This window comes from Photinus pyralis, unplaced genomic scaffold (genome assembly GCF_008802855.1).
Source record: "Photinus pyralis isolate 1611_PpyrPB1 unplaced genomic scaffold, Ppyr1.3 Ppyr1.4_LG1, whole genome shotgun sequence".
In the NCBI taxonomy this organism is placed as follows: domain Eukaryota; kingdom Metazoa; phylum Arthropoda; class Insecta; order Coleoptera; family Lampyridae; genus Photinus; species Photinus pyralis.
This window is the reverse complement of record NW_022170249.1, coordinates 7,938,858-7,966,786: the sequence shown is the minus strand read 5'-3', so window position 1 is coordinate 7,966,786 and position 27,929 is coordinate 7,938,858. Positions and strand designations below refer to the sequence as shown.

Genomic DNA, 27,929 nt, shown 5'->3' with positions numbered 1-27,929 from the left:
TCATAGGTATTCAAATGATGGTAGTAACATGTACATCATCAAAAAGAGATCTCTATCAATAAAGCTTAATGAAAATGTGCACTGTCATTTATAAAAATTCAATTGTTTTTCGTTAGTCATTTGTTTTCTGAAATAACAACAACTGAATGCTGCCTTATTATGGGAGAAAAAAATGTTAAAAAACTTTCATATAGAAAAATTTTGTACACTTGGGATATTTACTGAAATATCTACTATATACCATACATAATGAGTATCTTGTATGTTAAAACTGTAACTGACCATGTGATTTTAGTAATGACAGAGATCTAAACCATCAGACACCTGCTAAAGGAAATGCACATAAATCAAAAGTAAGCAGTGTATAATCTTTATTATTGATAAAAATTGAATGCACATTTCTTGTTCCCTAGCGAATGTTTGTTATATGGACCCATTTACTTGATTGCTTTTTTCACTCGCCATAGTAGTTATATAATTGAGCAAATCAACTGTAGTAATGATACCCTTTACACTTTCCTTTTTGATAACTGCATTAGGGCGCACTAAAAATTAAAAAAAAAGTATATTCACAGAAACAAACAAAGTAAATAAACTTGGTAAGCAACAACCCAACCCATCAATCAAAGGAGAAAGGGTGTGTTGCATACAAAACCAAATGTTATTTGTGAATGAGACTTACAACATGCTTCATCTTGGACAACAAGCGCATACGGTTCAGTTTCCAATATACGAGATAATAATCCCAATGAAGAGTTGAGGGCTACCGATCGGTACTGCATCTGTATGGCTTCAGTTATTAAATCGTTTTGTTTCACTTTGCATGTCATCAACATGTTCATGATGTATGGTATACTGGCCATTCCCAAAAATGTGCTGCAAGAGAATAATAAATTTGTGTCCAGAATTTAAGGAAAGAGAAGTACAGCCGCTAAGAGTATCATGATGTTTTATGAATGAAAGATTTTTCTTTGGGCTGTTTTTCTATGTCGTAAGCTTGCAAACGTGCCATATGTCCGCACTTACTTGTTGGCATCTATAATTGGAACTTCAGTATAATTCTTTTGCTTCATCAGGGAAATAGTTTCGCTGCATGTAAGTTTGGATGAGATGGTAAAATTACGTTCAATCTTTAATTTTGCCACAGTTTCATCCCACCACCTAAAACAATTAAAATCAACAACCTAGCATGTTTAAAATCACATAAAAACTTTAAAAACGTTAACACAAAAAGTGATAAGTGATACGTTTTCTCCAAGAATGGGATGGGACGCTTGGCACCGCAAAGATGTTCCAAGGGCACTACACTATCTCTCAAACTCCAGAATCATCCACATCTCATTGCTGAGAACTAAAATTATATATTTGATACTTACCAGTGACCATGTTCATTGATAACTGGTTTAAAGTTTCTTGCTTCCAGCCAATGATCCGACACAAATTTAGTCATATAATTTCGTATTCCATCCGGTAACAGAACCACGCATCTTTGATCGGCGCGTAATGACGCGGCGGCTTTCAATGCGACGGTCATTGCAGCTCCACTACTTCCACCGCACAGCAATCCTTCCTCTTTTATTAACCTTCTCGCCATGTTGAAGCAATCAACATCTGCAACTTTATACCATTTATCAACAACTGAACGATCCAAAACGGTTGGTAAAAAGTCGTATCCAATTCCTTCCAATTCATAAAATGTAGTGTCGGATTGGTTAAGCGATTCCGGTTCGGCCAATATGGAACCTTCAGGATCAACTGATACGATAATGCAGTTCGGGCACAATTCCCTTAATTTACGGCCAACACCCGTTACAGTGCCACCTGTGCCAGCTCCTACAATCTACAATCAAACCATTTTAACTGATCTCTCTCCTTTACTTATAGAAAGTACAATCCTCGAAAAAGTGCTAGGACACATGGCATACTTACAGCCATATCGATCTTCCCATCACATTGGTCGAATATTTCCGCGCCAGTTAAATCGTAATGCGCCAATGGATTGCTCGCATTACAATATTGGTTCAGGATAATCGAATTTGGTATTTCCCTTTGCAACTTTTGAGCCACCGCTATAAGTCCTTCGGGTGAATCAAAAGAGGCAGCGGTGGGTGTACGAATAATCTCAGCTCCCAAAGATCTTAAAACGCTCACTTTTTCGTTGGACATTTTTTGAGGCATCACAATAATGCACCGATAACCTGAATAGATTTATTTCAACATAACTGTTAAAGGTCATCTTTATACCTTTAACCGCGCTCGCCATAGCCAATCCGATGCCGGTATTTCCAGATGTGGGTTCGATGATTGTGAAACCCGGTCTAAGTGCGCCCGACTTTTCGGCATCTTCTACCATTCGAAAACCAATCCGGTCTTTTACGGAGCCGCCGGGATTGAAAAACTCGCATTTGGCCACTGAAATTAAACGCTTTATGCAGTTTTTCTCCAGCAACATCGTTAATGATAACTGATACGTAAAGACGCGTGAGACAAATTCGACCTTTTATTTAAAAATAATCTGTCGTTGGTAAAAATTTGATCCATGGTAGAAAAACTTTGTTAGCTTGAAAACATGCAAATGTATACTCCCTCGCCTCTTAACACTGCAATCAGATATGACTATTTAAAATGTGCAAAGCCACATGGGTATTTAAGATAAAAGCAATTGCTTTGATTTCTAGAGCCGTGTTTTTGCCACCGAGAAGGAAAACCAGCTTCTGTAACTAATTTGCCGTTTGTAACCGTTCCCGTCGCGATATTTAAATTATCTTTACAGCCTCCCTTTGATTGGAGGAGGAAAGAAAATTAATATAGTAGTATGATTTCAGCTCCGTTAAATAATTATTAACCGATTTTAGTTTCCCAATGTTAAGCGAAATCAAGCATTAAAACCGTAAGGCCGTGCAGTTATCTCATTATCGCAGACCTTTTACGATTGACCTAAAATTCTATGTAACAATAGGTGTTAATTAGATTATCGAATTTAGAAATTTCAGCTCGGTCAATAAAGTGGGTGTAATTAACCCTAGTTAAGTAAATGTGTTGTAGTATACATCATCCGTATGACATGTGTTGGGTGTCACATGAAACGCGCTTAATTAACATGAATTTTAAGACTATTCTTATATTTTTATGACGACAGGAACCGGCGAAATTATTTAAAAAAGTTTTTATTTTTGAATGCTTTCTTGCGAATTCGTCGGGTGAGCTGAAAAACCCAGCTGTCCCTTCCGGTGTTTGGGAGGGGGGGGGTCCTATAGAAGGTATGAGCTTGGTTTAGATGGAATGTTTTCGATCTTTTTGGATATTGCCATATTTTCTACCGGTTAGTCCGTAGTCCGTAGCTCTAGTTTAGGATCTAGTTTCGAAATGGTTAGAGTTCGAAGATTTGATGGAAATGTAAGAATCACAAATGAGCATTAGGTTGGGCATCTAATTTGTTTATACGAAGGGCTCATAATATAAATAATACGGCAACAGGTAAAAAGGTTAAAAATAATTAATTTGTGCTTTCGGAAGATGCAAACCGTAAGTAATAAGGGTAATTTTGGACATTTCCATACTGGATTTGTTCCCATAAATAAACTAAATTAGAACTAATAAATTGTGAAGTACATGAAACTCGGTTGTGCCGATTTCAAATTCGTCAATCATTTTGAGAGTTTCACTTTCATGAGTAACCAGATCAAGGCGTTCCATCACCTAATTTGCAAATAGCTGCTGCCTTCCAAAGGAGAAAATCAGTTGTGAATGGGAGAATATTTCAACTAAACCGTCTTTGAGGAATCTGTATAAAAAATGTGCACTTAGTCATTCCTAAGGAGATTCATGAATTGTTACAGTAAAATTTTTACTATGCCGGAGATAATAAAATACATTTTCCACAAGAAAGGTTTCTAACCCCTGTAAACACGGGTTTGAGCCAAAGCAGCGCCAGTTAACCCACCATTGCGAAATACTCGCATGTTAAAAACTCGGAAAAGGTCTACCCAAACACCTATTCAAAGATCCGTCTTTGTAACCCTTATGGTTGCCGAGAAAAAAATGCAAATCTCAAGACCTTTTTTAGAGTAGCTCTACACACAGGGCACTAGATTAATTTGGAAAAAGTATTTGTTTGGACCGAACCTTCATGTATGAGTTCGATAATAATGCGTGGCCCGAAATGCCAATGATAATATGGAAAGAAAGCTGATAACGATAATGCCTTCTTGGTATTGACTTGATTGTTTATGTACCAATTACTGATTTCAATATTTTAAAATTGTAAAATAACCGGTACTGATTATTTGGTTGGAATATCCCGTATCTATTTGAACCGATTCTGACCCGTCAACTAACAACTCGCTCGATCACGTGTAAGCTCGCGTAGTTGCGGGTAATTACGCCATAAAGGTTTCTTTTGAGCGCAATTTTCTTATTATGGGAATCATTGAATAAACAAAAAAAAACAGAATTTCTTTATCGATATATGGAAGGGCATACTTGAAACGTGATTTATCGAACAAGAAACCCCACGTGTAACCAGTATGCGCAAATTAAACTTTTTATGGAAGTGAATGATGAAATTAGTAAGGTCACTGACGACAGTTTTAGAGATTCACATTGTGATTAAATAAATAAACACGTCCATCGAGAGATATTAATAAATCCGGCATAAAACTGATGCAGTAGCAGCAGTTGGCTAAAACAGTGTTTAGTGTGAGAACAAAACCTCCAAATTTCCCCTTAGATTGTGACTGTTTTTACTCAAATCGGAGGTGTATGAGCTGGTACCGTCCATCCTAACCAACTACGCCGTGAAGGGCTAGCCAGTTATGCTTTTAAAATTAATCTCATTATTTTATTAAGCGAACCGAAGACAGTTGAGCAAGTGAAATGTTTGTGCGGAAATCACGATTATCACAAAATGGACTTCAGCAGTAAAAAATGTTGGGGATAAAATTCCGAAAGTGTGTTAGAAAAGGTTCAAATTACGACACATTAATGTTTGATGCGATTTGATAAGGCAAACACTTTTTTATCGTTTCCGTTCAAAAGTTCAAATATCCTTTCAAAAATCTTCAACCACACTAAACATTTCGTACATCACCAATAGCATAGGCCATAGTGTAAGAATAGACTACACTATGCCAATAGATACCTACTATGTTTCATTTCAAGATGCATTTTACGTTTGAAACGTCTTTGAAAACTGGTGGCCGGTGGGTAGAATAAAATTAAAATCTATTCCACCGAAATTGTTGCATAAATAACGATTTCTTACATCTTTTGGTCAAAACGTACACGGCACTCGAAAATGCGGAATTTGGGCACAAATGGACGTTTTCCCAAGAAAATTGATCTATAAATAACCATTTTTATCATGATTCAACCAAGATGGTACATATCTCCGACCATGTCTTTACACAGCGGAATGCAGAAAGCACGAAGTAAATATCTTGAAAACTGTAGAAGTAAAGAACTCACTAGGGTCCTTCAGAATTTTCAAAAGTTTACCGGTCTCAAAGAGCCCCTAGGTACCTACTCTGTAAATGCGTTAAAGACGTGGGGTGGCATACAGTCTCAAAGACTCTCCTAAAAATGCTTTATTGTATTTTCGAGGCTCATAGTATCTACAAAGCCTTAAAATTGGTCTATTTGAAAAAACCGTTACACTCCGACATACAGGGTGTCTAACGACGTATGCCGGCTATCTCTTTCTCGAAAACGAGACCTCGGAATATTTTGAAATTTTGATAATATACTAATGGCGACAAATTAAACAATCGATCACTACAGAAACGAGGGCGAGTCATGACTGAGTAACAAATATTCCAAAAACCCTACCCAATAGCACTTTTCTAATAAAAAAATATTAAGGCGATATTTCGAAAACCGAAATTTTAAAATTTTTACCCTCTTCCGCTCTCCTCTCCTCTGATACACCGTTTTCGAGATATTCGCTCTTAAAGTGTTGACATCACTAATGGATATATTCCGCCCAGACGTTCCAACCGCCTTTTGTATGACACCTCACTCTGGAGATATGAGGAATTATAACCGATCACGATGAGGGGTCGAGGAAGAGACAGAAATTGATGCCTTTCGTTGGAGTACCATGAGGAATAAAACCAGTTTAATTAATCTGCACTAATCTGCACTTCTTATTTATAGAGACATTTGCGCAGACTACGCAATGCTAAGTTTCTTATTTATAATAGTTACTTGTACAAGCAGTTGGGAAAAGCACTATTTTTCGTAACGAGAAAGCGAGTTACGAATAATAGTGTTAAGGCGAAATCCTTTTTGTCATACTTCCTCATTAAGCCCACATACGGCTGCGTCATGCAGACGTATTTTCGGCTTCAGCACCTTCAATAATGTTCAGCCACCTTGTACGTGAAATAATTTAAATTTTTAAGAGCAAATCTGGTGAGTTTTTTTACCAATAAACACAAAATGTGATCGTTTCGTTTGAATTTGTATTTCATTATTTGTTTTTCCTTTTAGAAATTTGTGTAGATGTTTGTTCAATTTAGATAAGGTGTTATAAATAAGGCACATCTGGTCGAATTTGCGTTAAAAAAGTTATATCTGACCGTTGCGATAAGGAGTTTTATTGTCAGGCAAAATATAATTAACGCACGTGTTTGTTCGGCTGATAAGCAGATCCACGTGTTACGAAGGCGCGTTCCGTCGTGGCTGGCTGACATTCATCTAATCTAATTGTGATTGGCGATTTATTTGAAAACTCATAAAGAAGGGGATTATTTTATGGTGGAAGTGGTGGATACTGGAGACAACGATAAGACGGGGATTTTTTGTACTCTTTCCAGTATAGTATAACCGAAAGTGCCACAAACTTGAACATATTTTAGACGATCCCCTTTTCGAGCGGCATGCTTCGTGGCACAGCCTGTATAGGGCACGCAAAAAGGCAAATATCTCCGTTATCTGCAAATCAATCTTATCCTATAATGTCAATTTTTTATTTCTCTTAGTTTAACCCGAAACTGCATTTACTGTTTACTAATTAACATCCTGTATCAACTACGATAACAAAATAACAATAACAAGCTTACATTAACGAAAAATACAAAAAAGGAAAGACAAAATCATAATCTCTAAAACGAAAACCATTAGAGCATATGCTCAAAATTTCCGCCATTTACAGTTTGGCAATGATCTAATTGGTCATGAAAGCTACTTACGGCATGTTGGACAAAATGTAAACATACCTATGCCAGATAGGCCAATTACAAATTTAGCGTCACTTCCAGGCAATTTCAAACATTTCATCCGTTCACTTAGCCCTCATTTGACGTTTCTAAACATCTCCAGAATTAAAAATGCCCAGACTGTGAAAATAATATGTACAATCGAAGTACTATACATTATACAATACCGTCATGTCAGCACAGCATACTTATGTCAGTATAAAAAAGTTTGGAGGGGGGGAGGGCTAAGTGCTACAGAATCGCTAACATTTGCAAAAGCTCCTTTTCTGTGACTATTAGAGCCAAGTAAACAGAAAAGGTTAAGGTCAAGAATGTGCACGCTTGCAATTTCCGCATAGTTCACCCATAGTATGTAAACTTGTACAAGTTGTTTGTTTACAATGTCGTAAGATCTTTAATTACGTAAATACAGTCGCTAACAGAATTAATGATCCTCGGACCCCACGAGTTTTCAGTTTAGTGAAGCAACAGCGAACAACATCCATAAGCCAAATGGTAAATTCACAAAACGAAGATGCTCTGCTGTAAACCTAAATTAAAGAAGTGGCTGAAAAGCTGGCCCTGTACCACCCTAGCACCACCCATGTACGTGCGATATGCTTTTGAATAGGTTCTTTTCCTGGCGAACTATCTACTGTCTGGATTGTAGTAGTATTTCTGGACACACAAAGATAATGTTCGTCTCGCAACAGATGAGATATCCAAGCTTCCTAGGATTATTTTATACAGCAACTTCTAATAGGTGCTCTGTTTGTCTCTCTAAAAATCTACAAATTCCAAAACCAGATCAAGAAAACCCCATGTCCCAGTTCAGTATAGTTTAACAATAGGTAACCTTTGCAACGTCGAAAAATAGAAACAAATTCTCACACATCGAAGCGAAAAATATCCGTCGCGATCATCTTGTTTACTTCAAACGAATTATTATGCTGGAAGGCCACGAATAATAAAATTCCTTTCTTTGTCAATATTTCATTGACCAGAACTGATACAATTAATTTCCTTGGAATAATTACTCGAATAATTATTAGCTTTATTATATTCAAGAAATGGATGTAGTAGTCGGTGCGTGGATTTAATGTTCTTGTAATAACAATAAAAGATTAATGGGTCATTAAATAGTGATGATGGGTTTCATTTCTAAACTGTTTTTACAATGAGAATTTAGGCATCTTATGATCAGCATTAGTATACCCTCTTCTGACACTCAAGCTTCCGAAATATCCGAATTTGAAGGTTTCACACCATACATATTTCAACGCTACAGTGGTATAGACCAAAAAAATTGTCTCGCAGGCTATACGCTAGTGCGACGGATGCTCGTCTATCTGCTTAAGCTGTAGCTGCCGGGCCAACTGATAACAAACGTAGGTAAACTTTGCGACCAGCGTCTCTTTTTCACCAATCGCAGGCCCTCATTTTTATCTATTTATGTTATCTCGGATCTATGCCAACGAAACTGGGCGGCCCACTGTTATCTCTGTATCCCTGTTATTGTAAGCGAAAATATACGGGCGCGCTGAATTAGTTCGTCCTTGATCTCCATTACACGGGTCTCCTTTATGTGACAGAAACACGTTTACATAACAAGCACGTTTTCTCTACTTTCTAGCTCCACGATAATCCCCTTTTTTGTGATTAAGTTCCACAACAAATATGTTTAAATAATTAATTTGGAGCTGTCGGCGTTTTTAAAGATAAATGTCGTACCTTTTAATTTTCGTTATAAGAATAAATATCAGTTGCCACCATTTGGTTTAATGATGACCCAAAAAGTAGCTTTCACACTGGCAATGCTCGCACTAACTTTATAAGAGCACCCGAACGTAATTAACGTAATTGAGCGACGATTTCTTTCGCGACTTAACAGGTAAAAATCAAACTTGAACGTACACCACGCAGTGAATACTCTTGTGACCACGAAGCGAATGCCTCCCCTATTCATTATTAAAATAATCAATGCGTTAGCTGTTATCTGCGACTTAATCACTCCCCGATTTCCGGAACCCATAAAAATACAATGGCCCATAAAATTCAAATGACGCAGAAAAGACAAATCATTAATTCCACTAACTGTTTGCAGATTTTTTTGCAATTCTTCCAATGGTGCTATGTACTCTATATGTGCTGACGTAAACTACTATAATCTTTAAAATCTCAAAAAATTTCAACTTTAGGTATCTTCATAAAATTTGAAAAAATAAAAAACCAAATTTAGAGCTCCCGTTACACCACTAGATTCACTTCTATGCGAAGTATCTGTAGTTAAAGGTTTGCCACCATATCTTAGTAAAATACCTAATTCAGTTGGGCGCAAACCTACATTTTGAAACTAATGTTAGATTTGTTTAGCTTTGTTCCAAGCGCCTAAGTATCAAATTTCACTTAAATGCTTCCATAGATAAAAAGTTGGCACTGCGCATGCGCAAAACCAAATTTTGAAACTGACGTTTGATCTTCATTTATTCGAAGCGTCTATGTATCAAATTTCGTTTAAATTCTTCCATAAATAAAAAAGTTGGCACTGCGCATGCGCAAAACCAAATTTGAAACTGGCGTTAGATTTTCCTTTATTCCAAGTGCCTATGTATCAAATTTCATTTAAATACTTTTATAAATAAAAAAGTTTGCAATTTGGTTTAGAAATGGTCGAGATGCGAAAAGGGCACTGTGAATTTTGAATCAATTCGACTTAACTTTTGGCATTGCGTATTATATGGCTAGCTATGCCCATATTGAATTTCATGCAATTCAGTTAATAACTAACGGAGATGTAAAAGCGATTGGACATTTCTAAACAAAGTTATCGTTCACACGGACAGATAGAGGGACAGACAGACAAAGGAACAGACGGACAGACCAACAGACAGACGACAGACAGCAATACAAAATTATACGGCAAAAGTGTAAAATTATGGAACATGTAAAAAACGGTTTGTTGGTTTTTTTACAATATCTTTTTTTGTAAGCGGTACAGAAAAAATTCCTTCCTTGGTGCAAGACTCGACACCATAACGAACCAAATAGCGAAAAAAGTAGAAATCATAGAAACATATTTCGACGGCAACTAATACCATGCAATAATCTGTGGCTGGATACAACTTTATTTACAAATATCTGTTTAGTTCTGGTTGTAGCTATTTTTAAACCGAAACCAAAGAGTATTACTCTTTGCCGAAACTATAGTGAATGAACGTCCATATACAAGCACGCATGTTTGTGAATTAAATTCTTCGAAATATTGATTTTGTTTTGGTTCGTGCACACAGGTACGTTAATGTACGTGGTCAGATTAGAACAATGATGTAGTACTACCAGTGGTAGTGTACTATTACTACTACTACTTTAGTTTCCTATCCTAATAACCTAAGAATAAAGAAGCTATATATAGACTTTCTCTTTCAGGCGGTGCATCGATCGTCCACCCACATCCGAATGCTGAAAGATTCGTTCCAACTTTCAACTTCCCTATATCCTATATCTCAATTCTCAAATCAATTCAAAGCAAACTCAGGAAATGTTTGTACCTATACACTACCTAAATATAAATCTACAATAATTACGCTTGACCTTAGAACGGTTTGCTTTGTACTGGTATGGTGGGTATATATTTGTTTTGTTTTATTTGTATTTTTCAGCACTTTGCTTAGCAACAAGTACAAATACCAATACCAATGGTTACTACATTTGAATGGGAATAAGTATATCATACGAATTACCATTAAATTAAAGTGATGGAGATTTTCTTTTCCATCAATAATTTGAGATCACTTACAAATAATTGAAAGAACCTTGAATATAGGTATAATTGACATAATGGCATTGTTACCCAGTGGATCAACAGGTCTACTTTCCCTAATTACAAAAACCACTTACTTATATAGTGCTACCAAACCAACACACCATTAAATAAATTATTCATGTTTGACAAAAAATTGTCCTGCATCGATGAACTATTTATACACGGAAATCGATAGATGAGAAGTATGAGCGTTTCACTTTTCATATCAATTGTTAATACGTGTGAAGCGTGCAAGTGCATTGATTATTAATAAAGTGAAACGACCAACGATTTCGGCACACTTCAAAGTGCATTTCGGTCTGTTTATAAAAAGGGGTTACTTACACATTTCGCATTTAATTCCTTCCGCTTGTGGAATACGGTTCAGTTTAACCATTGGCGTGTTTCCAATAACGTGCAAAACATTTGGACGGATTTTTTTCGGAGGAGTTCTAAAATTGAGTTTACTGTAAATACGAATTTTATGTAAATAAATAACTTACAATGGGATAATCGTGTGTGGACTCTCTTTCTGGTCCATTCCCTTTTTCCAGGTGCATCTCGAAGGTAAATCCGGTCGGTCGAATTGGAAGTCCATGTTCTTAATCGAGAAGCTGTACCGACAAGGACGTCTCTACGTCTGTAGCGCTGGAATGGAATTGCGATGATGCTCGAATCCTCGAATACACGATGCACTTTGGTTTGCGTACGTACCACCGTGCGCGTTTGAGGATTTTTCCGTTTTTCGGTTTATTTATAAAAGAACTTGCAACTGCGTTCTTTAGGTCGGTTTCTTTTTCGTAGCGTGTGTGCAACGTGATAAAGGAATCTATAATGACCTAAATATTATGCTGTAGATTATCAAATACCACGTCAAGAGCGAGATAATTTGAAAAAAATTGTACTTTTTAGAGTAATAACGAAACCGTTGTCCCAATATGCTGCAAAACAAGATTGTTGTACCTACCTGTTTTTTGTAAATAATCGAGTACGATTTAAAATTTCGCCGAAATTACGTAATCACAAAAAAAGTGACGAAAATTTAACCACAATTACGCATGTCTAAATTCGGCTGTTGTTATGTTGTATGGTCAGTATTATCATTGAATAAAAATTATTCAATGATATTATGGACCTTTACACCGCGCATCCATAAGAAAGCAGCTTATCGAACAGGTCAATGATATAATAGTTCAAGTCATTCATAGCTACACGATACCTACTTCACCACTACCACTTGACTTGCGTGAAATTACAAAACGATTCGTCTTTTGTAACCCTGATATCTGTTGCATCAGCAGCAAATTTACTTTTCGAGTTTTTAACATTGCAAATGGAAATGCTTATTATGGTTTCGTATAGCAGGTACCTAGTAGGTCTATCACTCGTAATGGTATGGGTACAATGTTACGAATTTCGTTCAAGGTTAAAGTCTAGCAAAAAAAGACAATGGTGTCCCGTGTAGGTGTCGCATCAATGATCAAGTCAAGTGACGATTTTACCGTACTCAAACGTGATCGGTATTCGGTAGGTGAAGGAAAAGTCGCGGATACTGTCAATAATAACGTACTTACTTAAGAGTGCTCAAATGTTTTATTTTATAGCATAATGTTAAATTGACATTTTAATAGGTTTGCGTTTGAATGAGTAGGCTAAGCCGTTGTTTAACCGTGAGTGCGAAACCAGACGGGCGTTTTTTCCGCCGCGGAATCAACGCAGCGTAATTTCCGCTACAATAATTGCAACTACACGGGAGCGATAATATCGCTGCGGAAAGGAATACGTCTCTCACAATGTATCGCTGCCAAATAAACGCTAGGACAGTCGTATCGCAGCGGAAAAACGCGTCCGGTTGCGTTGAATCCGCTCACGCTGGCGGAGCCAGAGCGGAGAAGCGTGGAAAAAACGCCCGTCTAGTTTATTCCATATAAGCGCGTGTATCTCATTCCAGCGTGTAAAACGCTGCGTTGCTTCCGCGGCGGAAAAAACTCCCGGTTAGTTTCGCATTAAAGGATAGTAAGTGATCACTTTTAAGCAGGAGGCGCATTGAATCGACTCGACTCCACCATATGTTCTCACAGAATTATATATAGTAAATAGTGGTAAATAGGGAAAACAGTACTGTTGTGGATAATTGACCCCAATTGAATCTTGCGCAGGCCCCAGGCGAGTGTGCGCACTAATCAGATGAAGATAAGTGGACGAATCAACAACTGCGAGCAAAGTAATCCACTTTCACGCACGCGTTGAAACCATATATGAAACTAGGTACCTATGTGGCCACTGTAGTTGGAGTTATTTTTCCACGCGCAACTCCCATAAAAAGTTCCATATGTAAACACTTCGAATAAATGTAAAACTAATGCCAATTTCAAAATTTGTATGTATTTGTATACGCTGAACAGATGCAGTATTTTTTTCTTTAAAAAAAACACATTTAGATTATTGCTTCTAAAATAATTAGGGGAGCTAGTAATTGACAAAGAAATTACCATTGAAATCCCTATACTGCGTCGCCCTAGGCACCACCCGGTATACATAAGTATACCAGGTAAAAATTCTACCGAGTTAATCAAATTCGGGAATGCATAAAATGTGAGGAAACGAAATTAAGGGTGAGGAAATAATCTGCCCAAACCAGTAAATAAGATTTCCCCCAGATATTTCCACTTAATTTCGCCCCTCCTAATCGTCTTCCCCCACCAGATCTCCAAGATATATATACCTGTGTCAGTCCAGTGTTTGTAACTTTTGCTTCTACCTTTACCAGTGCCTTTTGCTATTAACCAGCCTTATTTACCTGTCATTGATTACTGCACCTTTAACCGTCGTTCCATTTCCTGTAAAACCGTTGTTAACCTGCACCCCCTGTCGTTCCTTGTGTTGAGTGTGTTGCCGTTAGCCCTAGGGGGTTAATCGTAATTAGCCGTCGAGGTGAGTGAGTGTTTATAGTGTCATTAAAACAACAATCTTTCAACCCTTTATTAAAACGTGCAAGCCGTTACCTCTATTACTCTGACCAGTTCCCAATTCCCCGAGTAATTCCAGTTCCTAGGTGTACTCCCTAGCGAACGGGTTACTACAACAAGTATTCCTCAAGATTACCAGCTACTCTCCGTACGTTCCTACCTGTCCGTGTCTTCAAAACAAAATCGGAGCGTGACTCCTGGTTTTAAACGAAGTACACCTCCGTAGTATCTTCCCGTCGCCCCGTCCTGCCTAAACCTGGGGCACAGTGCTCCCGCCTACGTTAACCATAAGGGGCTGAAAGCCGTCACGTGAAAGGTTAGTTGTTACAGTTCGAACACTCACCCCGCAGGTTCTGTTGGTTACCCCGTTCGGGTGGCGCAGCCCTCAATCCCGCATCAATTAATTTGTTACATTCTAGACAGCACTGCACGTGGAAATTAACCTACAGTCCGACACGAAAACGGCATTGACAGCAAACCAGCTGACACGCTGGGGCCAGATAACTACCGGCAGATGGCAGTACTCCCCAAGTAAATACGAGGACTGCTCCGGAAATCTTTTATATTATTTTATTTTGTATATATATATTTTTATTTCTATTTAGACAATACACTTTTAATTTTCTTTGCTCGCCAATTATTTCCCGACGCTACCCGAGGCTGTGGGCAAAAGCCGGAACGTACCCAGGGTTGCTCACAAAATTTCAGCAAACAGATTATTAATAGATACGTATAATTGCACATTATTAGTATTACTAATGTAACGATTTGGGTTTAATGCAAATTACAAAATTCCCGATTACGATTTCATTACCCTACTGTTTATAATCAACCTGTAAATCATTTCTGTCTGCAGTACCGAAAAATAAGCAAAACATTTTAAGTGTCACTGCATTGCGCTTTTAAATGGACGTTTCCCGAGTTGTGCCAAAGCATGACTTACGTATTGATATCTCTTTTTGGTGCATGTATTTCCATTTAAAATTCCTTGAACGTAGAGCGTCCTTTTAGTTCACCACCGGCGGTGACAAAACTGGCTACCCACTTGTCTTCTACCACAATTATTATGTGTTAGAACGGCAAAGATATATAAACTGATGGAGTGCGTTAATTAAGCGCTAATCCGAAATCGAAACTTACTCATTTTACAGACTATATCTGTATATCGTAGTAAATATAATGTAATCAAAATATCGGCGATTTCTTATCCCTTTCTTACTACAGTCATTGAATAGGTATAAACAGTATTTTTATTCAATGCTACAGCATAACATATAAAATTGCTATTATAGGTACCTAGAAATACTTTATAACTGCGGTAGGCACATTGCAAAATTACGTGATAAATCCAAATCGTGTCATATGTTTTCGAGGATTATACTGTTTTCTGTGATAGAGAATTGGGATGTTTTTTTCAGTAAAACTGGTTGATAAAGTGTTGATGCCATTGGAAGTGGCGTTTTTAGTACCTCCCTCCTTTAACGTTATATCACTGACACAGTTAAAACTTTGGGAAACCTACTGTACTAGTGCATCTCCATTGCAAAAACAAGCACTTCTTCTTGGCAGAAGGGTATGTGTATCTTACAATCCAGTTAGAAGCAGTAGACGCGTACTAAACTTCTCCATCCATTCGGCACACCACTGACCATTCGTCTGCAGCACAGTAAACAATGTATATGACATTTGTGCGATATTTCAGGAACATTCTATACTACGGTACAGAGGCCGAGCCGTCTGTACCGTGGTAAACAATATATTTACGCATCCCGGATCGCTCCATAACTCATTAATGTATCGTTACCCCTGGTAGATATACAACCTACGACTTCTCCAGTATCGATGACAGTCTATACAGCTGGCACAAAACAGAAAGAAAAAGATCCTACTTTATTGTTTGCGGTGTATTTAGATACTTATTAGTTGTAGATAATAATAAATAAAAATTTGTTTGTATTACTAAGATGTAATGCGTAAGTATTCATTATCATATTTTTATGTAACAATCTCTGGGACATACATACTAGGTATCTAATTGAGTTCTACACTGGGGGCGTAGCTCAGATGGTAGAGCGCTCGCTTAGCATGCGAGAGGTACCGGGATCGATGCCCGGCGCCTCCAAGCTTTTTTCCAATGACCACATCTTATCTATCGTACAGCCAAATATTGTAGGTATGTATATTTTTTATTATGCACAACATAAAGAAAGACAAAAACACAAATACTGCTCCATTTTCGTAAGCTGCTCTACTGATTCATGGGAATTATTAAAAAAGTTTACAATTCCATTGTAAATACACTTTTTAAAAGCAAACGAATCTTTACACATACTCGTCAATCAATGCGCGTCTGCAAAATCCTCCTTGTGACCATGTGTAGGTACACCAAGTACCATCTACATCGAAATCTATAAAAACCGCACAATACCTTGGTGCACGACCTCAGGGATAGCATCTCTGCATCTCATAATTCAATAATCCTCTTTCTCAAAGTAATCCCCCTGAAGACACTCATACATTTTTCTACTTACACAGTAGACAGTAATCAACCACCACTGATCAAAATATAGGAAACACAGTACCCACAAGGTGGAGATGGCACCAGCAAGAGTATATTCATAAAGGCTCACGTTATTTTACCATAGTATTTAATACTTATTAGATATTATATATTAGCTCGTTACACAATGATGCTTACAACCAACTTAAAATAAAATCAATATTCATGTTCGGTGCACCTGTATGTGAAATTTACAGCCTGGCATAGTTTGCACTTCGGCAGTAACTAAACAGTTAATGCCCAAATTAGCTAAGGTGCCCCTGATAACACCGCACGTAAATGCCACATATCGAGGTGCTAATTCTAGATACTGTTTCCCCTTAGACATTCTGGTTAAAAACTTAAATTCATTATCCTGCAACACGTACACGCCATGATGATTTGTGCGTAGATTGTCAATTTGCCTTTTATAAATGGCAGACCAAAAATCGGTACATATAAACTTCATTGTGTCCAATTCATCCTTGAAACGAGGCATCTCTCTTGTTAATCTTAAAATTTAAATTTTGGTCACGTTACTTGACTCTATTTTTTGGTTACCTTTCGATGATTTTGTAGCCAACTGAGAATCCGATGTATTCTAAGTTGGATAAATCTTCTTCCTATTAACACGAAAAACCTTTGTTGTAGAGGAAGAAGGAAGAGGACAAAGAATTGACTTACTTTATCCTTATTGGAAATGTTACTGTCGACCACATAATTTACTACTTCGGAATGTAAAAATTCAAATAACGTGTCGTCCATTGCAATTTCGAAATTACACTAGGGTAGGACATACTGAAAAACCATTTTCATATTATTATTTAAATATGCGGTTACACATTATTGAGGTTATGTTTATTTGTCAATGTCAATTGTCAATAAATATCATAGAGAGTGTCTGTGGTATCCATTTAAAGGCGTCAATACATTGGAAATGATAGATATAGGGTGCGTCATGTCGAGTTACTAGGGGCTTTACTTACACATATTTCGTAATCGATTCAAGGATTGAATTACAAATCCATCATTAATACATAACTAATATTTAATTCTAATAATTCTATTAATAATTATAGACAATTTATAATACATTTCCTGCAATATTATAATTATACGCCAACCTGCGTAGCTCAGATGAGTGTACGTTAGTAGCTCTAACTTTGGCTACAAGGGGCCTGGGTTCGAATCCCAGGTAAGGCAGGAGTGTTTGTGATTGTGTAGTGGGTTGAGTTATAACGCAGGGCTTATAAATTCAAACAAAATTTAAAAAGAAATCAAACAAGTTTGCAACTGCAAAACTGCAACGTTGAATGTGTAGTTAGTTAGTTTATTAGTTAGTTAGTGGTTTGACAGTGAGTAGTTCAGAAGGAAGGGTAAGTAAGTAGACGTAGGAAATCCCTATGTCTACTTCTACATGAATATCACTGTAGGTAAACCTCTCGCCAGGAAAGATTGCCGGTCTACAGAACACCTGATCCGAAGCCACCGATTCGGTGACTTCGCCTGATCCCTGTCTACAATCTATCTAGATAGATAGATTGTAGATCGACACAAGGTGTGCTGTGGCCGGCAATCTTTCCAATGTTTATAGTTTGGTTGCTGTTACTCGGAACATATTAGAAGTACAAAACAAGTAAAAAAGTACAACAAATATGAGGAATTTTGTCCTCTTTACATTATGTTTGAACTTCTTCAATCAACCGCTGCGGACCTATTTTGAAAAAAACCGATTCTTTGTACCTGTCATCCAAGATGGCGGCGCGAGCGCTCCTCCTCCAAAGTAGAAAATATGGTTTTTGTTTCAAGGCCAAGACCTCAACAACCCTAAAAAAAATACCACTACAATACCTTTTGAAGGGCAAAGATCCCTACTGACGACTAATTGAGGCGCAATTTCCGGATAAAAGTGTCGGAGTCGATATGGGAACCACATCCACGATTTATTTTATTTTAGAGAAATGACAGTTGTTTCTTTCTAATTACGCATGAAAGCATTCTCTATTGCAATCTGAAGCAAACGTGTATAACATAATGAAAATATTGTAAACAGCTGATTGTAAAAGTAAAGCGAACCCTATGGTAAATTTTCGAAGTAAAGCAAGGTGAAATTGAAAAGTGTAGCGTAAGTAAACGAGTACAAATGTCAGAAACTGATGGTGGTATAAAGATCCGCGAGAAAAAAAATGAGTTTAGTCACGAACAATGCGTGTACAGTGTGCGGCGGGGTAGAGAATTTGCTCCGGTGTTCACGTTGTAAAACGACATTCTACTGTTCGAAGTTGCACCAAAAACACGACTGGAAAAAGCACAAAATAAGTTGCCTCAAGACTGAACAATCTGCGGTGATTAATTCGGAAAGGAATTTTTTAAATACGGTTAGTGAATCGAACAATCTTATTAGTGCAATAACGTACGAAGGAAGTTCCGAAAATGAGATACTAAGTGCCGATACCGAAAGTTTATCTTTAAATTTAGATTTAAATTTTCACGAGGAAAAATCCGCCACCGAAAAGGCATTGCGTTGTGCAAAATCGGCCATGCCTATCAGCGGAGAAAATATTGTGCACCCTCGTCGTTCAAGCGTACGAGATTTCCCCGAGATTTTATTGCACTCCGATTCACCACCGTTTCTTCACAAGAATAACGAAGATGTAGTGGAAGAAATGTGCAGAAACGTTATCAGAGACATGGATACGTACGGTGTTTGTGTTGTTGACAATTTCTTAGGTGAAGAACGGGGTAAAGCTGTTCTTGGTGAAGTTATAGATATGCATACAAAAGGGGTTTTTAGAGACGGTCAGCTGGTGTCAAGCACGGGACGACACGGTGATTTAAAAACAATTCGCGGAGATCAAATCGCTTGGATCGACGGAAAAGAAAAATCGTGTAAAAATATAGGACACCTCATTTCGCAAGTCGATTTAGTTATTATGCGAGCCAATAAAATGCTAAACAACGGTAAAATTGGCCAATATAACATTAATGGACGAACTAAGGTTAGTGCGAATGTGGTGCATTTTATTTATATTTTTGTTTAATGTTGTGTAACGTCTGAATGTCGCCGTCGTAGGTAACTATTACAAAAAATCCCCGCCGTCTATGAAAATAAACAAGATCAATTTGAGATTGTTGCCTTCGCGCTTACACTTGTGGTGGCACGTATCGCTCCCTCTTTCTTTATTGTGAACCACCAGCCTGATGATAGTCACGTACGCAAAATTGCATGTGTTGCTGTTTATACCCACGTTATCTCGCAAAAGGTATTGCGCATGCTCAATAATGCAAGCTATGGATAATTTTGGATTATGGGATTATAAAATGCAAATGCCTTTTAAGCCTTTAGTACTCTCACTTAATCTCACACTCTTATCATGGGTAATTCCAATTTCTTGGGTTTCTTTCAGTTAAAGGCGATGATTTTGCAAGTTGAATCATAATTCATAAATCTTACTCATTGGGATTTGTCATTTTGGATACCTTAAGTAGGCTAAAAACAACAAACGAATTGCAATTTATTGTTTGACATCTGAGTCATCTCAATGTTTTTTTTAATTCATTCATTCTCTGAACCTAGTTAGATATCTTGTAATTCCACACTGAGTGGGGTGTTATTATGGTTAACCATGTATTGGCAATATTCTCTGCATTGACATTCATTCGAGGTCGATATTCAAGGGTAACCGCCTGTGTTACCGTATGTTTTAAGTACTGCTATTTCGATAAAAATTTCTTATTCCTGGAAACTATAGGCAAAACAATAAATCGAAGTGAATGTTTCAAGCGACAATAGTAAATTAGTTGTCAGATAATTAGAAACAATAGATGTCGTCCCAAGCATTTTTAAAACTAAGGTCTGAGTTTTGTAGGGCAGGGCAGGGTCCAGATCTGTTTTGGAAATTAAAATACCATACATTGCCGTTATACTCTGCTTTTAATTTGCTTTGCAATAATGCGCCTTAAGGGGGTAGTATGCTATTAATAACCGCTTGTACCACAAATTTAGCATAGCCGAAAATCCATAGCAACCATTGTCGCAATGGATATCTAGCTACGCTAAGGTCGTATTTGTCAGTGCAAACGGCATTATCTTTTCGTTTGTACCTAATACGGAGTACACAATAGTCCCGAAACGGTCAACTATAGTTATCTGAAAATCAACTCTTTCAAATTTGGTATATCGTAAAGAACAAGGAATTGATTGGCTGTTGTGTCCATTTTTTACTATAAATACTTCCGGTTTAATCAAAAAGCGCATGTACTGGTTTTTAGCGCATTTTTGCAAATTTATTTGTAAAAAGTTGCTTTTAATCTCGCTTTGGCTGGCTGGCCGGCTGGCTGGCTGGCAGCAAATGTGGGTGCGTAGAAGAACTCTTGTAGAAAGGCAACGGGTGTACGTGTATCTACAAGGCCGTGTAATTTGTAAACCTTGGGGACAGGGCTACATGATGTGGGGTTAGCGACATCTGGGCGTCGTCCTCGAGCGTAGTATACTAACGTGAAGGTTTTTCCGTTTTTTCCTACTGTAGTAGAACTACAGTTTTGGTCCGATTCTTTTCAAATTGGTGTCGTCAGAAAGATGTTGTAAACGCGCACAACTCTTGCGTGGCGGAATTTTGTTTTTTGGCCTAGGGGCGAAATTAACGACCTTTTGCAAGGCGCGCGCGCGCGTCTTCGAGAGGTAGTCAACTTCGGGCACCTTTTACCTTCCGTTGCGAATTCTGTCACGCGTTTTAACGTTTCGTAAATCTCGAATGGCTGTCTCTCTTTCTCGTGTCGCCAATAGAAGCTCGAGCAATGCGAAGTGCCCCCCAAAAATTAAGTACTATCTTGTGGAAGGTTTTTAGCGAGATCCACCAAAATGTGGGTGTAATATAAGTATGCACCGAAAAAGGAACTGTGGTAGCCTCCGACAAGATCTAACTGATGGTGGATAAAAATCTTCAAACGCGAATTGCGGGTGAACGGGACGTCGGAAGTGGGTACCGTCAAAGGGAATGTGGTAGCCCCCGACACGATCTTACCGATGGTGGAGTTAAATCTTCAAACGCGAATTGCGGGTGAACGGGACATCGGAAGTGGCTACCGTCAAAGGGAATGTGGTATCCTTCGACAAGATCATTTATTCATGGTTGAGTCAAAAGTGGCTAATAGAATACTGATCTGCCACACAAAAATGCGCTGAAGTCCCTTCGATCTCACACGAGGACTTTGATAATTTTTTTAATAGAAGATCCTAAATATTTTTTATTTTTAAACACTCAATGAAAAAACTACGATGAAAAATACGAATAACAATGTTTCTGCTTTATGAATTAAAGCACCACCCAGTGAGACAAAATTGCGGCTTGGCGTAATGGAAGAGAGATTTTTTTTCTTGATTATTTGTTATCTTTCATCACAATTTTTTATTACGTTTTCACCTCGGTTTTCACAAATAAAAAAATACAGGATGTTCCATTAAAAAATTTGTCGTTTCCGTCAATTTCCGCTTAAACCGACAGTGATAAAAAACTGACACTACAGGCAATAAATTCTACAGGGTGTTACACGACCGTTCGAAAAAAAAATCGGCATCAAAACAAGCACTTTTTCCAAATAAACCGAGGGTCCAACGTGTTTCGTTTGGGAGCCACCCCCCAAAGAGTGTTGAAATCTGCATTTCTTCTTTAATTTTTTTCTCAGCAACCATAAGAGTTACAAAGTCGGGTGGCATGTCTTTGAATAGGTTTTTGGGAATGCTCTTTCCGATTTTGCAATTTTTTTTTCAAAATTCCTACCCCTAAAGGGCGCACCCCTAAACTAGGGTGCAAAAAAAAATTCTGATTTCGACGAAATTTGGTATTAGTAATCTGAAATTAGTTTTTGAAAATTCGAAAAAAAAAGTTCCACTGCAATTCTTGGCGGGACAACGAAAATAGAGATAATTCCACGAAATTTGTTGTGTGCATACTAAACGAGTTAAGGAACAAAACTGTCGAACAGTTTTTTAAAATAACTTTTCAAACAAAAGTTATACTCATTTGAATGTTGGTCCTTCGGGTCGCGAAGTGTCCCAAGCCTACTAGTAAGCCATAATTTCGCATGTGTTGGTTGACAAAGTCGCAAAAACAAAAGATTAACGGTTTGAGTCGATATTTTGTTATTTGGAATTAATTCGGTCATTAAATGATTAAAAAATTCGATGTATCGATTAAAACACCTACCAAGGTACATAAAAGCGCTGATTTGTCCTTAAAAGGAGCGTGTTCTTTTGGAAGTTATTTTTCAACCTAAGATTATGAAAATTTTTGATCATAGTGAAAAAGTATCATAGCATACGGAAAGTGATTTGACTTTTTCCCCTACCTTATTTAGATAATAAATAATCGATCAGCGCTTTAAGATACCTTGGTAGGTGTTTTAATCGATACATCGAATTTTTTAATCATTTAATGAATTACGATTACGAATTAATTCCAAATAACAAAATATCGACTCAAACCGTTAATCTTTTGTTTTTGCGACATTGTCAACCAACACATGCGAAATTATGGCTTACTAGTAGGCTTGGGACACCGCGACCCGAAGGACCAACATTCAAATGAGTATAACTTTTGTTTGAAAAGTTATTTTAAAAAACTGTTCGACAGTTTTGTTCCTTAACTCGTTTAGTATGTACACAACAAATTTCGTGGAATTATCTCTATTTTCGTTGTCCCGCCAAGAATTGCAGTGGAACTTTTTTTTTTCGAATTTTCAAAAACTAATTTCAGATTCGTGATTTTCATGTTAAAAAACCCCCAGATACCAAATTTCGTCGAAATCAGAATTTTTTTTTGCACTCTAGTTTAGGGGTGCGCCCTTTAGGGGTAGGAATTTTGGAAAAAAAATTGCAAAATCGGAAAGAGCATACCCAAAAACCTATTCAAAGACATGCCACCCGACTTTGTAACTCTTATGGTTGCTGAGAAAAAAATTAAAGAAGAAATGCAGATTTCAACACTCTTTGGGGGGGTGGCTCCCAAACGAAACACGTTGGACCCTCGGTTTATTTGGAAAAAGTGCTTGTTTTGATGCCCTCTACAACCCGATTTTTTTTTTCGAACGGTCGTATAACACCCTGTATATGGTGTATATCCAGCAGTATAATAAGTAATCAAATATCACATGGTAACTTTTGTCATATGTGAATTAAAAGTTAAACGTTTACTGTAAACAATATAGGTACATCATAACATCATTATCGATTTTTGTTCCAAGGCATTTTGACTAACTTGCAAAATGGCTCTTTGGTTATACAGGCTAAGTTGAAGTCCCGGAATATTCGATTATCTCCGTTATTTATGACGTAATTGGTGTGTTTATATAACAAATTAATGCATTTAATATCCGGAATGCGAACCGGAAAGTCTTCTTTTTTCGACTTCGTTTTAGCAGGAAATGATCTTAACTTTTTGTTTGTGAATGCAACACCCTGTGTATTTTATTGTTTACGGACGCAGAATAAAAAAAACTATAACTACGGTTTTTATTTTATCCGAAAAGTGATATAAAAATTAAAATAGAAAATGCATGTAGGAAATCGCACTAGTTTTGAAAATCGAAAATCCATTGTTTTACAAGTATATTACTATAGTAATTTTTAAAATGTGTGCCAGTTGATGTTAATTTTAACTACAGATGCGAGTACAGATGGTTCAAATCGGTTCAAATAAAGGAAAAGATTGAAACAGTAAAAATCACATGCGCATGCGCAGATTAGGCAATGCTAACTTTCTTATTTATAGAGATATTTGAAAAAACACACATTGATGCTATCTATACTCGAAAACCGTGCACTATAGGAAAAAGCTAAAAATGTAATCTTACACAAATTATCGTCCCTGTGTTTCCCAAAAAAGTTTTTAATTTACAGCTTACATTATATATGTTCCGGTTATATAAATTTTACAGCCATTACCAAAGCCTAAACCTAGGATTAACAATTTTTAAGATTAATAATATGATTCTATGTTACAATACGTACTTTATAACTGAAATGACAAAAAGATGGACGTTTACAATAAATATGAAGTTAATGAATTAAACAGACTGGATTAGTGATTACAGGTATTATCTCGGGTATTATGGAATTTGTATAATTAAAATTATAAATTTACCATTTTTGTTAAGAGATATTCACTTATTACTTCATTAAAAATTTGGGGTTTGTTTATATGTTTGTGTATTTCTAAAAGTTCAGAGTGAATTAAATCGTGGTAGTTATTGCTTTTGTGTAGTACTTCTAAATTTTTAAATTTTAGATTTTAAATTTCACGGATTTCGAGTTGTAACACCAAGTTGTGTTTTTTTTAATTTTTAAAAAAGTAAAAAAAAGCGTGGTTAATAAAAAATTGGAGTATGAATAACTTTTTTCTTGTATTTTTTATATATTTTTAAAAACTAATTGACGGCCGGTTGCAGGAAAGCGAATTATAATCAAAATCCTAGATTATTTGCCAAATCTGAGATTAAACAAGAATTTTGACATTTGATTGGCTGCATACTGTAGTATAAAGCCAATAAAATGTCTTAATACCGGATTAAACAACAATCCTGGATTATTTTTTTTGTGCAACTGGCCGTGAGTCATTTTGTTAATTTCCTACGTTATATGAGGGTTCTAAAATACGGGGTGATTTCTAACCTCCCTACCAAAAAGAAATGGTAACTAGAGGGGATTAAAATAAACGTTTGATCAAATTCTAATATTAAGAAAGTTATTTAAATTTTTCAAAATTAACAGTTACTGGGTTTCGCTCGGGTTTTCATTTATTGAAAACCGCTGATTTAAACGATATGATACTTGATTATTAAAATATAATCTAATCAAATACACTGATGTCACCTAAATGTCAAAAATTACTTATTAAGTAATTAATTTGTTAATTTTGAAAAATTTAAATACTTAACTTTCTTAATAGAATTTGATCAAAACTATTTGAAAAAATCGTTTATTTTGATCCCCTCTAGTTACCATTTCAGTTTGGTAGGGAGGTTAGAAATCACCCCGTATGGCTTTCATTGAATGAGTTGTACCCTAGCTTATCTTATAACACTGATATGTACATATCTAGAAATACTCTACCTACATGGAAAGTAATTTCTATAAATTACTATGCACATATAATCTTCTAGAATTACTCTTAAAATCTAATTAACCGTACAGTTCTAATGGTTGCTATTCATATGGCGTGATATCTTTCATTTTCATTCAGTTACACTTATGGGATATTGCTTCCATAGCATTTAACTGTCAGACAAAAATTACGGTAACATGAAATACTGACCCTAAGGATTATTTCTCTAAGAATACAGAAAATACTTGGAATTTATGACCCTGTGCTTTTATAATGTTAACATGATTTAATTAAAAAAAATTTGATTAACCTCTTCCTGAAAGGGTTCATTCTAATTGTTAATTTTCTATTCTACAGGCAATGGTAGCGTGTTATCCCGGTTCAGGTTCCCATTATGTAAAACACGTCGACAACCCAAACCGAGACGGCCGATGTATTACGTCGATATACTACCTCAACTTGCAATGGGATGTCAAGCGCAGCGGTGGGCTACTACGAATATTCCCCGAAGGTTCAAGAGGCGACAAGGTTTGTTATCAAGCTGTCAAGTGCGCTCTCTAAAGGGATATGTTATTACAGGTGGCCGATATAGAACCAATATTCGACAGACTTCTGTTCTTTTGGTCCGATCGGCGTAATCCTCACGAAGTACAACCCGCCTACCATACAAGATACGCAATTACACTATGGTTTTTCGATGCACTTGAACGAGAAGAGGCGTGTCGACGATATGAAAAAGAAAGTGAGTTGCTCGTATCATTATTGATTGTGCACTATCGTTAACTCTTGCAGGGAAACTTCAGCTCTCGTCAAAATGAAATTTATTCGAATTAGGCAAATTTTTCATCGGTGCAGACACATCTTGTGATATTTATAAGTTTGTTAGTCACTGATACAACCACAGTTATACCTTTTTTTTGTAAATATATATATATTATTGTACATTTACTGTTACTAATTCTTATTAGCTTAAGATTGTGTGATATTTGTTATACGAAGCATTGTTAATGTTCGTTTTCTAAACTGATGATAATTGAAAAATAAAATGACGAACATTACGTGTGTTGTATTGCTATTTGGTATTATTTAACTAAGGCAGTTTCTTGCTTCACAAAAGTTAATTGAGAGTATATTTTCATAAATAAAAGATTTATAACAAAAAAAAATTGTTGACTTGTTGAAAATGATGTATCCAGTAGGTTAATTTTCAACCATATAATGCTACTAATAAATTTCTATATCGAACGGTTGATTTCATTTAATTTTGTAAACGGAAAGCAAGAAACTTCAATAAAATATTTGTATTATGTCTTGTTCTTTAATCTTTACACGTCCTACTATCATTCATACAGATTAAACAATGCAATATCTATTCAACAATTACCAAAATGACACATTTTTGAAAAACATAAGTTTCTTATTTGCCAAAAACCACTGACAATCCGATCAGCTGTTTGCTAAAATAAGGTGTAATAATCATAATTAAGACTATTATTGAAAAACCAGCGTTTTTATCACGTCTTTTTTCTTGGATTTCCCTTTGGGTAATTTTCGATTAATTTGCTTAACTGTTATAAACGTGCAGTTTAAATATGTTCGATTACGGAAAGGCGAAAATTAATTCGATTTGGCTCAAAAATGGACCAATATCCTTTTAAACTCTTGAGCCAACGGATTGGAATAGAGAATTAATTGATCTGTATGAGAATGCCTGTATGTACCTATTATGGATTAATGGCCACTGTCATTTCTAGGCGATTAATTGACGTTTGTTTATTTAAACTTTGAATTATAAATCCGTGTATCATCGGACAGCTTCAAATAGACTCGTTTTACCCTGAAACTCACATACCCAGGCGATGGCTTTGACCATACTTCATGTGCAATTATAGCCGTTTGTGTATTTAAACAATGGTACTACCATGCTCTAAGGATGCGTTCTACTCACGTTCTGTGTTACCTCTTTGTCGCCCAGCGTCTGGTTCTGCATATCCGTTGTTCCGAAATGCAATTTTCCATTTTGCCCTAGGGATAATGAGTTTCAGGGCATTGTTAATCGAAAAGGCGGCCCACTCGCATCCATGATATACGAGTAAAGTATCTCCCCTCCTTCGTTCGCTAATAAGTTTTAAATCTTTTGACTACCTTAAAACGGCATCGCTCGCGCACTTTGCACCCTTTTGGTCCGAGGCGACTACGCCGTACCGAAAAAAAATTGAGAAGTGCCCACCTCTAACCCCCTGAAATCCGGAAGTATCGACCTCACAGGTCCAAAAATGCGTTTTCTATGCGGGTGCCTTTTAAATTTGCAAAAGCGATAGA

General features: G+C 36.7%; 3 protein-coding genes and 1 non-coding gene across 4 annotated transcripts; 2 read left to right on the top strand and 2 right to left on the bottom strand.

The window, feature by feature from the left end:
* Positions 1 to 354: 354 nt before the first annotated feature.
* On the bottom strand, positions 355 to 11,815 carry LOC116177927 (cystathionine beta-synthase-like). Its single transcript, XM_031497112.1, has 8 exons — positions 11,502 to 11,815; positions 11,344 to 11,450; positions 2,245 to 2,412; positions 1,930 to 2,198; positions 1,377 to 1,840; positions 1,027 to 1,161; positions 683 to 876; positions 355 to 545 (listed from the first exon to the last, which is right to left on the bottom strand). Exons 1-8 carry the CDS (start codon positions 11,594 to 11,596, stop codon positions 424 to 426), a joined length of 1,554 nt encoding a protein of 517 aa, XP_031352972.1. The 5' UTR covers positions 11,597 to 11,815; the 3' UTR covers positions 355 to 423.
* A 4,201-nt stretch (positions 11,816 to 16,016) lies between these two features.
* On the top strand, positions 16,017 to 16,089 carry Trnaa-agc. Its single transcript has one exon. It is a non-coding gene; the product is annotated as a tRNA-Ala (tRNA).
* A 509-nt stretch (positions 16,090 to 16,598) lies between these two features.
* On the bottom strand, positions 16,599 to 17,387 carry LOC116177604 (trafficking protein particle complex subunit 6b). The gene is made up of 3 exons (XM_031496618.1): positions 17,191 to 17,387; positions 17,068 to 17,129; positions 16,599 to 17,018 (listed from the first exon to the last, which is right to left on the bottom strand). The coding sequence occupies exons 1-3, from the start codon at positions 17,269 to 17,271 to the stop codon at positions 16,691 to 16,693; spliced, it is 471 nt and encodes a 156-aa protein (XP_031352478.1). The 5' UTR covers positions 17,272 to 17,387; the 3' UTR covers positions 16,599 to 16,690.
* Positions 17,388 to 18,496: 1,109 nt separating this feature from the next.
* Positions 18,497 to 26,665, top strand: LOC116177592 (egl nine homolog 1). The gene is made up of 4 exons (XM_031496609.1): positions 18,497 to 19,505; positions 25,965 to 26,135; positions 26,187 to 26,349; positions 26,400 to 26,665. The coding sequence occupies exons 1-4, from the start codon at positions 18,693 to 18,695 to the stop codon at positions 26,423 to 26,425; spliced, it is 1,173 nt and encodes a 390-aa protein (XP_031352469.1). The 5' UTR covers positions 18,497 to 18,692; the 3' UTR covers positions 26,426 to 26,665.
* Positions 26,666 to 27,929: the final 1,264 nt, after the last annotated feature.

Bases quoted from the DNA above. Each gene is read 5' to 3' on its own strand.
- LOC116177927 (XM_031497112.1), bottom strand. From the start codon at position 11,596: ATGGACTTCCAATTCGACCGACCGGATTTACCTTCGAGATGCACCTGG. The intron at 2,199-2,244 runs GTATAAAGATGA...AAATCTATTCAG, and splicing joins TATGGCGAGCGCGGTTAAAG to GTTATCGGTGCATTATTGTG. The intron at 1,841-1,929 runs GTAAGTATGCCA...GTTTGATTGTAG, and splicing joins ATGGGAAGATCGATATGGCT to ATTGTAGGAGCTGGCACAGG.
- LOC116177604 (XM_031496618.1), bottom strand. From the start codon at position 17,271: ATGGACGACACGTTATTTGAATTTTTACATTCCGAAGTAGTAAATTAT. The intron at 17,130-17,190 runs GTAAGTCAATTC...TCGTGTTAATAG, and splicing joins ACATTTCCAATAAGGATAAA to GAAGAAGATTTATCCAACTT. The intron at 17,019-17,067 runs GTAACCAAAAAA...TTAAATTTTAAG, and splicing joins GGCTACAAAATCATCGAAAG to ATTAACAAGAGAGATGCCTC.
- LOC116177592 (XM_031496609.1), top strand. From the start codon at position 18,693: ATGAGTTTAGTCACGAACAATGCGTGTACAGTGTGCGGCGGGGTAGAG. The intron at 19,506-25,964 runs GTTAGTGCGAAT...TCTATTCTACAG, and splicing joins ACATTAATGGACGAACTAAG to GCAATGGTAGCGTGTTATCC. The intron at 26,136-26,186 runs GTTTGTTATCAA...ATGTTATTACAG, and splicing joins AAGGTTCAAGAGGCGACAAG to GTGGCCGATATAGAACCAAT.